Here is a 14,130-nt window from a genome sequence, read left to right as displayed (position 1 = left end):
AAAGCACTCAGAAGTGCAGGAATCAAAATTTTTCCTCTTTAGTTTCAGTTTACTTGAAGTGTTGCCTTAGAATTCTGAGCTAACCAAGGGCTGATCCCGGTAGCACACTCATACCTTCCCATGTCTCCCAACTGAACAGTACAACTGGCATTTCACGGCCAAGTCACTTCACTTCCCCAGCGTGGGCACTCCAGGTACAATAAAACCTATGCTTGCTTGTTTGTTTGTTTATATCTGGAGAAATGTAGGCAATTCTGGAATGAACTCCAGCACTGAATCAAATTACAATGAAAATATTTACATGTTAGCCTAAGAACTTGAGTGTTTGATCATAGTTAATTCCTCATGTCTTATCATCAGGAAAAACATGCTTAAGGTTAAGGTATTTCTTCCTTCTCAAACTGGGGCCGAGAAAACACATACAAGAATAAGACTGTTCCAAAATACTGCTCAAACATGCAATTTGGCAAACAGCAGAAAAAGCTCTTTAAAACTGACTAACACTGAGCTACACGGATTTGGAATCATAACAATTTATTGCATAAGATTGTTATCCAGAATGAACGAACTCTCCTTACTGTTAAATAACAGCCTTGACATTTCTTCTCAGGTAACGCTGTCTGCTGAGGAGTGAGAAGAACTGCTTTGGAAATTAAATTTCACTTTGCACCAAATAAAAAGCAAACTGGCAACAAGATTTTTTATCTTACAGATAAATTTGCTTGTAGCACATCAGTAACTATCAATTACAAAAAACTCTGTTATAAATATATTTAGCATGTTTCTTTTACTCTTTCTGCTGTATCTGAATTGTGATATTAAAAAATATTTCCTATGGCATCTCTTCAGACAGAAAAGTTTGCAATAGACTGAAAAGACTGAAATCCTAAGTACTATATAATATCATCCGCTCACATTTCTTTCTAATATGAACTCTGAAGTATACACAAAATGAGTCCTTTTTCCAATCAGGCAACCTCAGTATTTATTCTCACATTCACCAAAATAGAAGAAATAAGTAGAGAACTTTACTTTTAGATAATCTGTAATCTGACAGATTCTACGTTTTAAAAATATAGTGGCCTACCAAACAGTCTCACCAATCATCTCAGCAAAATTTGCTTCAGCCGTCACTTACATACCATCTGATATTTTGATTAACAGCAACAGAAGGTACTGCTCCTTCCTGAGAAAGGTACCAGCAATATCTCACTGATCTTCACCAACTGAAACACCAGCCACCACCAGAACACTGGGAACGCTACAAAGTGATGATTATTTGGAACTGTATTCTCACCTAAAGAAGTCCATGACACATTACCTTGTATTTCCAAATAGTGCAGAAACAAGATCACACTGTAACATTCTCAGTTACTCATTTATTTACTACCACTTAAACAGTGGCACTTAGAAAAAATGGAAATTTCTAGGCAAGAATTACCTTATGATAAAATTGAATGCTACAAGGAATACCACATTTATTCCACATAAACGATAATTGCAGTGTGAGAATACTGCATTCATTCCACATACACTATATTTGTACTGCAAGCCTTTCATTACTAAAACTTGATTCCTCCTAAAAAGCAATTTCAAACATCATTCCGAATGCAATGAAACAGTAATGCAACTATGCAACTAGAAGGTGACAGAGAGGTGCAAGGGCAATAATTTAAGACTGGACAAACAACTTTAATTCTAAAGTTCTGTAATATTATTTGACTTAATAGCACTAACTTTTTTACTAAGTATAAAAGAAACTCATTTCTTCATCTACACAAGAAGCCAAATTAACACTTTTCTGACATTGTAGTGGAAAGAAAAAAAACGGTTTTAAAACAAGCAATTTAGAATAATGACATAAATACAAGTTTTCTGTCTTTTTATACAAACAGTTCAGCACATCACTTAAGCCTCAGTGGCAAGATTAGACAAGAAGTGGCAATGTCCTCACTCAAATACCTTTGAGAGTTGACCATCTTGCTTATTTGTCAACCGTTCTCTTCCGTAAAGCTTTCTGAACAGGACAGAAACATTGAGTTCATAAGGAAACGGCTATCAAAGCAGCATCTGGCTTCTATAGATTTGTTTGAGCCCTACCTGTCTAGCCTTCAGTCTGGATACAGAACTGAACTACAATTTCCAGTGGTCATGGTTCACCTGTCCAAGCTGATTTCTTGTCACCCACAGCTTTTCTGACAGGGCCACATTCATGCTGGAAACCTGAACACGTTCTGTGAGCTGGTCAATGAGAAAAAGAAAACGATGCTCTGGCAAATTGCAAGATGGGACCAGAGAACTGAGGGGACAGCAATAGGCAATAGTTAATTTTCCATACTTTATCTTACTAAATGAGTGAAAACTTAGTTACTCCTCTTTTAAAACGTATCCCATAAAGCCAATAGAACCGGCTAACAAGTGCTGAAAAGCTGCGGTTAGCAGCATGTCAATGGTTATTAAATGATTTGCTTTCCTGTACACAAAACATGTTCTGAGTTATTTCATGACACTGACCTCAAAAACAAGTTCGTATTTATAAAGCAACATTTATTTGTTGAAGGCCAGATGGAAGAAACACAAAGACAGGCTGTCCAGAGTATCAACAAGAAAGCTAACAGATTCTATTGACCTTTCTCTCGCGAATTAGATGGCATTCTTAAGAATAGATTAGTTCTATGTGTCTCTCTTCTATCCCCATCAATTGTTAAAACTTAGTGTTTTTTAACCTGAGAAAGAACTCACAAGACTTTATACTAAACGTGAATAAAAATTATAATATAGAACACTTCTGCTATTGGCCCCAGAACCACCTTTTTAATCAAACAGGCAGCTTCACTTAAAACCAGGAATGCTTCTAAAAAAAACTTTTTTCAACTATAAAAGCACAAAAAGGATGCCAAACAGAATCTACCGTGTAGATCAAACGTTCAAATAAATTTTGGACCAGTTTGCTCAAATAAAATACATGAATATTTAAACACAAAATACAAACAAGCACCAAAGAAGGCTGGCTCTAAAAAAAACTTAGCATCAGCAACAATAAAAGAAGTATATTACACAGAAATGACCATCATGTTCATAAGCAGCTACTCTGTTTCAGAGATGTGTGTGGTAGTAGTACCGACAAGTTGATCTGGCAACTATTTGGGACTGATGGTAGCAGAGTCACAACTTCCTGCCCTAGGAACTTTCACTCATTTCACAGAATCACAGAACGTTAGGGATTGGAAGGGACCTCAAAAGATCATCTAGTCCAATCCCCCTGCCGGAGCAGGAACACCTAGATGAGGTTGCACAGGAAGGCGTCCAGGCGGGTTTTGAATGTCTCCAGAGAAGGAGACTCCACAACCTCTCTGGGCAGCCTGCTCCAGTGCTCTGTCACCCTCACTGAGAAGAAGTTTCTTCTCAAATTTAAGTGGAACCTCCTGTGTTCCAGTTTGTGTCCGTTACCCCTTGTCCTATCATTGTTTGTCACAAATACATTTGTGAGGAAATGTATTAAAATGTCCTCCTGCAGCACCTCTGTTGTATTGGGACAGGAACCAGGCTAAAACAGAGTAAAGGGGCTTACAGGTATTTATGGCTGCAGACTATGAAAGGAATCAGTTCTCATGCAAAGATCACTTATAGTTTCTTCACTTGCAACATTATACATAAGACCTATTTACATATATTTGGCTGCATCCCTAAAAACATCAGAATAGTGAGGTTTTAAAAGCTAATAATATGAAAATTCACAGTCAACACATTAAGCTTGATGTCGTTAGTGGTGTTACCTCACCCTTTGTAATTCCCACTTTTCTATAAGATGCTCCACTTCACCTCCAAGCACTGCTGTGTTACTGTCATCCAACAGCAAGAATCCATTTTTCACTTCAACAATTCCTGAAAGCTTAATTTTTGTTCCGGGTGGAGTGTTCAGGCTAGAAGCAGAAACAAAGCCAAACATTTCAAATATATTTATTAATATTCAACCACCAAAACCACATAAAACTCTACTCTTCTTATACCTGAAACATTGACGCATTTCATAATCAAAAATTAGCATCAAAAACCTTTGCAATAATTCCTCTGGTACGCACAGTACTTTTCAATAGCTTTACTGGAACACTTCCCATTCATTACACAAAAGTGCCATATTGCAAATTAGATTCTAACCGAGATGAATGTTTGCAAATTGTCTGTTTGGTTAAAATCCAATTTAACAATACTAAACTAAGGATGTGATTTGTTGAGTCTAACAGAAGATATCTCAAAGTCAGTTGCCTAAGAATAAGTTCTGCATCCTAGCATGTATTTGTAGTTAATAAATAGAGGATCTCCAGATGGCTAATCATCTCATTTGTTTTAAACATTTAACTTTTTAACTTAAGTGAAAACAAAGAGCTGTTAGAAAAGCTTTCCATACATTACTAACAGCCAGGACTGTACTGGAATAACTATAAAAACATGCATTGTGTAGTGTTTCTTCTCTCATTATTCTATCATTTAAAAACATACGGGTGCTCTGGGTCAGCTCCCACAAGGAAGTACCTACCTTCTTTTCATATGTATCTACCCTGTGAGAAACAACAGCAGATGCATAAAAGAATCAGGCATGTCCAAACCATAACTGAAAGATACGACAAGGAGCAGAATCTAGAAACTTATTTTTCTTGAGAAACAGGACACAGTCAGTTATAACCTTTGAACTGAGGGACAACCTCTTCAAAATACGCTAAATCTACTGCTGCAGTCACAGGACCATACCACACGGTGGGGAACAATCACAGTGGAGTCAGCCAATTACAGCACTACTGGCATTAACCTTAGCAATATTAATGGATTTTCAGTATTGTTCTGATAGAAGCAAAGAAAATGAGATCAGAAAAAACAGACAAGAAAGAATATGGCAAAAAATGAAAATTATGCAAAGCAGGGGAGGGGTAAATGGAAACTGTATTCATTAAGAACTTCTAATTTAAAAGAAGACTGTGATTTATTTACACTCATTTAAAGAAGCATTATGTACTGAAACTGCATTATTCCAGGTTAATAGTCCAACTTCAAACCTGAAAGAGCCACTTACACATTAAATTTCCATACACTGTCACTTGAAAAGGAGAGCTCACATTATTACTGCAGAGCAATGAGTTCTCTGACATTTTTAAGATTTTATCTAAAAGTTTAAAACTGCTTTTTAAAAAGTTTAAATGTCTTCTACTGGGTGGTGTTCTTTAAGTATTTTGTGATCTAGAATCTACTTACACTGGAGGCTGTTTGCCTTCCTTTTCTGTTCTCTTTATATTCACGTTGGAATATGATATTCCAAGTTCTGCTGGCTCAAGCTAAAATCAAAATATCATCAGGAGTTCTACCTTTTAATACACCATCATTCTAAACTGGAAGCCGGCTCCTGCTCAGAAGGCACAGTTTAACAGTAAAAGATTACATTCAATAACGAGGTATACATCTGTATCTAACTGTTACAGCTAGCAAAGAGAGGAAGATTTCTTTTAAATCAAAACAATCTGAACTAGAGTGAACAGGAACACGCACCATGACTCTAGAGACTCAACACTAGAGATAATTTTCAGCATCTTCACAACCACACAAAAAACCCCATGTTCAACCGTAATTACCACTCTTACCCTTCATTTTTATCCGAAGAAATACTTACTAATTCAATACAAGTTAAAGCACTGCCCATGGTACAGCAGCACTCACTGCATTAAGGTAGGTGTGTCAGGCCTGTGACATTCCTGCCACCAAAGTCAGGCACAAGATCTCCTACCACTAAAAATTGGGAATTTGGCTCAAGTTTGTACACATCCAAAATGCTGCATGCCTTGTCAACTCTGACTCAGCAGACAGCTGCAAAAATCCACCTTATTCTACTATGTATTTAATCAGAAATGGTATTGCCAATTACATTCATATACACCTTTGCATGCTGAATTGAAGGTTCTCCTTCATATACAAAATTTGAGAAGGAAGCCTGTTTCGTCAAACAATCTTTGTGTATATCACTCACGACACTTCAATTATTCAGGCACATTTAACTATCAAAGAAAGACTTTGAAAATAAAGTAGTTCACCTTATTTTTGACATGTTACTGTATTCTATAGCTGTGCAGCTTGTGTGTCCATCGGTCATTTGTAAACGTAACATTCTGGGAGCAGCCTGAGATTCTTCGTTATCCTTTGGTGCAGCAACATTGCGAATTTTCTGTATTTGCAGAACACACGGCCCTTCCAGCTATAAATGCAAAACAGAAAGAGACAAAACTATTAACACCATTAAGCAAACACACTGCAATATCTAAACACACTAACTGACACCCTCAGGCAAAGGAAAGTGCAATTTGATCAGGCAGTCATGTTCGATTTCTACCACTCATGTACTGTACATTCTAAAGCATGATAAAAATGACTTTTTCAGAGAAACACTTGTGATGCCTCATACAACTCTGCAATACCAATTATGGAAAAGAAGTGAATGAAAAGAGTTCGGAGGGGGCAAACAAACAAACAAAACCACAAATACTGTCATTTCTGACATACTACAGAGTCCTGATAAGATTTCACATGCTGTTGCCCAGGTTCTAATTGACAATGTGTTCTAAAGAAAGAAAAAAAACAGCTCTGAAGACTACCTGGTCATATCAACTGCTTTGTAAACACTAACTAGAAACACAACTTCTTCAAACAGAGGTGCAACCAGCACGTAACAACCTCACGACACATCAACTCTCTGTTGCTTACCTAAAAATGCAGTATATTCTCCTATACACACCACAGTTTGAGGTAAAAAAAAAATAAATAAAGAAACCGAACCAAAACAGTAACCACAAAACCCGCACAACCCACCACAATAAAACCCAAAACTAACAAACCGACCAAACCACTTCATCACGTTTCAGTTATAGCTGAGTACTCAGTCATTCTGATCCCTCCGAGAAATAGAAATGACTAACTCCTGCTGCTCAACTGATCTCTAGCATCCAAGAGACCGCAGAAAAGATGAAAAAAATGCACATTTTATCAGCGTCTTTCCTTTGAAAAACCATTAGCCCAATCAAACACAAAATAAGAGTAGATAACTAGAAGGTAAATATATGTAAAGAAAACAGAAATGAATGAATAAAGAAATGAACAGAAGCAGTGAAACCAGGTAAGTGAGAAGATGAGGAAACAGGAATTTTATTTTACATGAGTGCAAAAGAGAAGGGAAAATATTTTGGAACACCCACAAAAGCATGAAATTGTACGAAGAAGAGAAGGAAAACTGTCACTAACAGGACCAAAAGTAGCACCCTACAGAGCACACTTCTCAAATAGTTTTGTGATCTTGAGACTATAGCAAGCAATATAAACTAAAATCTCTACATAATTTTCCTATTCTTGAAACTTTCAAATAAATTTAAAAGTTGAAGGCACCTGCAATTGTTTATGACTTCCAATCAAACCATGGAAAATAAAATATCTGGGATGGAAGATTTCTCAAAAGCTGAAGAGGTTTTTTATTTGTAATCTACTGAAACTTGGAAGCTTAATTTTCTTTTCTTCTTCAATAGTCAATGTTTGAAGGAAAGGAATGAAGACTATCTTTTTCCATAATTAATGGTATGCTTTCTTTTTCAAGGTGAAAAATGCAGTAATAATAATATCTTATATAATGTTATTATAATATTCATATTGTAGGTTTTACACTAATGTATGTGAAAACTTCTGGATAAGTCAGAATGTGAAATGTGAAACAGCAGAAAGAGGGTTAAGAGGAATGACTGGAAATGGAAGTTCAATAAAAAGTCATTGATACATACCACATCCCACTCCTTCCCCTCTATCCACAAACCTGTTCGTGTTAACTCAAACACACACATGACACACTCAAACTGCTCTGAAACATAAAACGAGTCAGCCTCTCACAAAGATTTATCTTACTATATCTAACATTTCATACTTTCTCTCAAAAATACGGAAGCATGCCTTTTTTAGACCTCCTGAAATAGGCATCCGGAGTCAAGACCACAATCAAAATACTGATCAAGGCCCATAGTTTACCTAAGGCTGCCAAACAGCTATTTCAAAAAAGACCACGGTTCAGTTCAATCTGTCAGCGCTACCGCACGCATGGTCTTGTCAAAACCATCTCAATGGGAAACAAATAAACAACTGAAGATACGTAGCATAACTTCTAGCATATGCAGTTTCAAATGCAGTTACATCAGGAGATTTGATGTAGCAATCACTCTCACTGGAAGGTAAAAGATCGCACCTCAAGACTGGAAGGGTTTTTTTAAATGCAGTTCAGTTGTAACTGGAACAGCAAATCTGATCATCCTTTTTAAAAAAGCATTCAAAAACAACAAATAAAAATAAAAAAAAATAAAAACTAAAAATAAAAACTTTAAAAAAATAAAATAAAGCCTGTAGGAAACCAAAATCCATAATCAAAGAGACACTAAAAGGCAACAAAGCACAGTTCATTTTATTAACATAACGAGATAAAAATTAGGAAGTGTAATTAGAATCGCTGGCAACTTGTGTTCCAACTGCTTACCATCACTCTGTCAGTACTCAGAAAGCTCTTCTCTGAGCTCAGAAATTAAAACCTTTAGAAATGTTTCTTCTGGAATGAATGTTTCTATTGTAATGGAACAAAAACACTCAAAAGAATACCAGTTATAACTTAATTGGAACATCATCACTAAACTTTACATTATAACTTTGTATTTTTTGCATTTTTATTCAATTAAAAACACTTAAAAACTATTTATGGTAAAATACTTAACGTGTATTTATGGTATATACTCATCTAGATGGAAACAGCTTTTTCAAATCCTATGCAAATGTGGCCATCTTGTGGTTACTGCTGGTAATATTGATTTTTTTTAAAACCATACAAAATACAGATATAAATAAGTGAGTAAAACATTTCTGCATATTAGTGACTGAAGTTAATAACCACCTATAATGGTCAAACACCCATGCTGTTTCACACTAGGAGCCTATGCCATCTCTTATGCAAATATTTCCTATTATACCAACACTACAAAATAAAGTTGCTTTCTATGCAAGATGGAAATATATCATATGTTCTCAAGATACAGATAAATAATACTGATCCTAGTTTTGTGTGAGAGGAACAGTAATAGCATATTATTTCTACTGTTTGCTGAAGCATATCTAGGCCACAAATGACTACTTTCTACTGAGACATTATATTAACAAGTCACTCCTGTCAACTGTATCCTTTACTTCACAAAGCAAATACTCTCCTTTATCATAGCTCTGTAACATAAAAATGTTTGCACACATTGCAAGCTGAACAGCAGCACTTGCTAAGTAGTCAGATTTGCTTTATTTTACTCAAAAAAGAAAGCAATGATTCAGTACACTACCCAATAATTTGGGCTAAAAACGATCAACAGGAGTCATTCTCAAACACATTCTTTTTCTGCTTGAACAAACACTATTTGAGGGACAGCATCAAGTTTAATAGGGATTCTCGAAAATTATACTACAACTAGATGTTTCTCACCTTTTCATTTTCTAAGATGTTCAGTTTTACAAAACACAGATGCATTTGTGTGTGTACCGGTGCAGGTTTTCCCTGAAAGGGAAGCTGTTATCTCACAAGTATTTCAAAGCACAAACCATCACAGTTTTCAAGCACACATCCCTCATTTTTGTGCAAAGGTTCTGTATTTTCTGGAAACAAATGGCACGACTGCATCATCTCTAGTTTCAGCTGAGAAACATGAAAAACCCAAGTGGTGACTTGAGCAGCTGAACTGGAAGAACACATTTTAAAGCATGGAAGTAGATTCTCATCTATAACGTCTATCAAAGAAAATTAGTGACCCTCCTACCTTTAATTGATCACTTGAACTAGAAAATTAAAACAGAAATTTAGAAAACACTCTCTCTAAAGGAAATGGGCAAGCTAGCAGGTATATTGTCAAGTGATGAATGAAAACTGAACAACTATCTCTAAAGAAATCACACCCCAACTCAATAAAACTCTGAATAACAGTACTAGTAAAGTCACTTTGAACTGAAATCGTGTCAACAGCAAAACAGCAGGCATTACCACACATGCCACCTTAGCACACTGGAGCATTACATTTAATCAAACACATTTGGACCTTGTGAATATTACATGATCTGAAATGAAAAATTCAGTAATACTCTAAGCAAATGAGAAATGAACAGTGCAAACCCAGATGAAACAAAAAGCAATTATTTTGCTTGTTTTCTGTATTACAGAAACAGGACACCAAAGAGTAAGAAAGATTAAAATCATAGATATAAGAAACAACTAAATCAAATTATTTTAGGTGGCAAAAAATGATCTGAGCACTGAAGAGTTTTGAACAGCTTGTCATCCAGAAACCCAAACAAGTAAACAATCAGTTTCATATCACCTTTATTTTTTAATTTTTTTTTTAAGTAATACCTCCAAAAAACATATTGAGTTCTTTTGTATGTGAAATAATGACAAAACTAGACTAAAGGACCATAGAAGGCTGTCATCACACAGAAATTACAGAACATAAAGAAATTTAAGTAAAAATATTGTCTACCTTTTCCACCTTTCCACCATTGATGTCACTGGGGAGGAATTTCTTGCCAATAGTTCTTAAATCTGTCTGAAATTAATACAGAAGACAAGAAAGTATTAACCTAAGACATTCTGTTTCAAACAAATTATTATCATAAAATAGGAAAAAGAAGGGTATTTCTTCCATAATGCCAACTATTAACAGACTATTTAAAAAGTCCCTCTAACTGCATACAATGAAAAAAATCAACAACTAAGAGTTCACCAAATAAATCCTTCTGCTTTTTAAGTTATATTCTTGTTCTAAGCACATTTTCAAAGAAAACTAGACTACTTCAGATGAAATGAAATGAGTCAGTAATGTTTAATTATTAGACAATGGAGGATTAATAGACTTTAATAGACTTCCTTTACTCTCCATCTGGCATTTAGAGAAAAGCATTATTAGTTTGTGTGGGTTTAGATGCACAAAACATTCATAAAAGGTTAAGATTATTTTTGCAATTACACCTGCAATAAAAGCTTACATCGTATTTCCATTAAATGCTTTTTAACTTAAAAGTCTGATTACTCCTTCTCAAAGTGAGGCACACAGTTTCAAGACACTATTCAGCAACCATGCAACACAGCCATAAACACTAATTAAATTTTACACATTAGATTTTCAGCGCATTTACATGTGTTAAGAAAAATAATAAAGCACAGCAGCGCAGCATAAGACACCTACATTCTCTAAACTCTGCTTGAAATACGTCTGCTTTAAGTAGAAAGCACTGGTGCAGATTACTGCACTGAAGCTGAAAACCATCCCTATTTATTATGATCATAAACACTGCCAAAAGAAGAAGGGCTAAATGTAATTACTATTAGGACTTGTACACTACCTTGCCATTAATATATGCCAGTGGACTGATCTAGAACTGAGCAGCACTGTATTTTAATATCTAAAACACTGCAAACAAGAAACATTAGAACCCTACAAATACAAAATGAACTGCAGGGATGCTCTTTTAGTGAATTTACTCTGAGGATATATAGAGTGGATAAGTGCTCAAGCCACTTTCTGTTGCACAGGATAGCCATAAACAGTGATAAGAAAGCACATTCAGTTTTCAATCCGAGCCCACCTGAGGGAGCTGATCTGTCATCTGCCAGTTATTTATCTCTGAGCAGCACGCAGACAACCATCAACTGTCCCCGTCTGCTCCGTATCCATATAATGGACAAGTCTCCAGCAAGGTGCTTTGCAATCACAACAGCAGGAAGCAGACACAACTTTTATAAACCCTTTGCAAGGTTTATCTTATACAAAACAAAAACATCTGAAGCACTGAAGGTGTATTTATGTCTATTTCATACTTATTTAAGCAATTCAACACCAAAGAAAAAGGCCAGCAGACTTCTTGGTTTCTTTTGCCTGAAACACATCTCTAGCAGCCAAAGAAAGAATTTGAAAACTTGTAAGAGGTACAAGCTGAATTCACTGCTATCCTGTTATTCAAGCCACGCTGCCATTCCTTACTTGTCCAACAGGCAACTTCATCTTCTGGGCACCAGAACAACAGGCTTAATGGCAGAGATATTGATAAGCAATTAGAACTGGCTTTGGAGTGCTTGCACAACATTTTTGGTTTATTCTATTTTCATTATCAAACAAACTAGATACAACACATACATGCACAAATGATTGTATTAGTACTTGCTACAGCATATAATTACATTCAGGTTAATACCAAGCAACTTGGAAGTATCTTGTTTTTTTCTATAAAACAGTAATGCATTCTCAGATAGAGTGAGAGAGATAGATAGAGGAATGTTACTACAATCCAGAAACCAAATGCTTACCCTCTGCATGCTTTTCATTACATTATTTGCACCTTTGCATTACAATTTTGCTTAGCTTATTTTCAGATTCATTACATGCATACATATGAATGACCACACACACTCTTCAAAGAAAAAAGGAAAGGAGCAGAGGTGATATTCTTTTCAGAGTATCTTCTTAAACCAACAGTGGTTGGTTTAAAGTACTTTCACTTTAGATTTACATTTCATAAACATAAAAATAATTTTGTACTGTAAATTTTGTTCATTCTTCTCCCTCAGGTTGCAGAGTTTGGAACAGGTGTTATTTCCAAACAAAACTCACAACTTGTATATGCAAGGAGAGAGACACATACTGCATCCTTTACATAAATTACAGAGACAACTGTACACTCAATTAGCCACACAAAGCTAAATTTGAGCCATTAGTTTTATCATTTTGAGCATGATTTGTTAGAAAAACGTTTTCACAATCATAACTTACATTAAGAGCAACTAGGATAATGTCATTTGTATTGACTTTTTCAGAGGAACTTATGCAAGCTTCAATTCCTTCATCTGAAAGATACCTGATAAAGAAAAAAAATATATATTAGAACGTCATATGATGCATCTACTAGACAAACGTCTTCTGTATATATGATAATTTTATTTAGTTTGTATCTTTCGTAAAGCATAGATTTAAAAATACTTGGAAAATGACTACATGAAATCAGTTCCCTTACACTGAGATTAGACTACAAGATTTCTTCTTCCATCATTTCTAAACAAACAAACAAATGCTCTACTACAAAGTCACAATAGCCATCACCTTGATTACATGAAAAGGGTAACACTATGCTCCTTGTGCCCACCTCCCCTCAAAATTGTAGGAACTTGGTTTCAAAATCAACCATCCCACACATAACACAGACCACCACATTTGTTTCTAAAGAGCAAGGCTATACAGTTAAGCCTTCAAGTGCTGGGGCACATAACATTGCCATCCTGTAAAATGTATTTTTGCTTGCCAGGGCTACAAAGAAACCAGTAAAAACAGGAGCGCACTACAGTGTCAATAGTCAAGTATGTTGAAAAAGTTTAAATAGGAATAGAAAACCTCCTCCACAAACACATTTGGAAATAGCATTTGTGACCTACATGGGGGTATTCCACAATCAGTATCTTTTTGTAAAAATTTTCTGTGAGCATACAATAAATTTGTTCATCTGAAAACTAAAGAAGTTTTAAGCAGATTCAGCCAATCAACTCTTAACCTCAGGGAAAAAAAAACACTTAAAGAGAAAAAAAAGTATAATTTTAACTTGAGTGGTCAGAAATTGAGACATTTCTTATACATTTTGCCTAGTACTTCCTACTCGAAGCCCCAGTTTTCATTTTTATGTAGCAATCTGCCTTCTCTGCACAGCTCTTCGGATTATTTAAAGACATCACAGCAACCATTAAATAATTGATATTTGCTAGATACTCAGTCTGAAAGACAGTATGACAGTACTTGCCCAAACAACACTGAAATAACCAGCTACCAAGAAATCATGATTCTCCAAAGAATAAAAAAAATTACTTAAGAAAGAAAGCTTAATATATATCAGCAAATATTACAAATAAATATTCTTGAGTGCTTCAAGAAATCCTTCTCTTTTTAAAGAAAATTTCATCTGCAATGTGGAGCATCTCCCTTATGTGGAAAGGCTGAGGGAGCTGGGTCTCTTTAGTTTGCAGAAGAGGAGACTGAGGGGAGACCTCATTCATGTTTA

General features: G+C 35.5%; 1 protein-coding gene across 1 annotated transcript in view; it reads right to left on the bottom strand.

Moving 5' to 3' along the window:
- The window catches only part of TDRD3 (tudor domain containing 3), a gene marked incomplete at its 3' end in the record, with an annotated part of 32,211 nt that extends 19,275 nt beyond the window's left edge, over window positions 1-12,936 (bottom strand). The window contains exons 1-4 of the mRNA XM_010190373.1: window positions 12,858-12,936; window positions 10,572-10,637; window positions 6,078-6,238; window positions 3,782-3,923 (exon numbers count right to left, since the gene is read on the bottom strand). Coding sequence (XP_010188675.1) covers window positions 3,782-3,923; window positions 6,078-6,151 — 216 coding nt within the window. The remainder of the gene's footprint in view (window positions 1-3,781; window positions 3,924-6,077; window positions 6,239-10,571; window positions 10,638-12,857) is intronic.
- Window positions 12,937-14,130: the final 1,194 nt, after the last annotated feature.

The sequence above is a fragment of the Mesitornis unicolor genome, unplaced genomic scaffold (genome assembly GCF_000695765.1).
Source record: "Mesitornis unicolor isolate BGI_N332 unplaced genomic scaffold, ASM69576v1 scaffold4208, whole genome shotgun sequence".
Taxonomy (NCBI): domain Eukaryota; kingdom Metazoa; phylum Chordata; class Aves; order Mesitornithiformes; family Mesitornithidae; genus Mesitornis; species Mesitornis unicolor.
The sequence above is the reverse complement of the archived record's forward strand: the minus strand, read 5'-3'. Positions and strand labels throughout refer to the sequence as shown.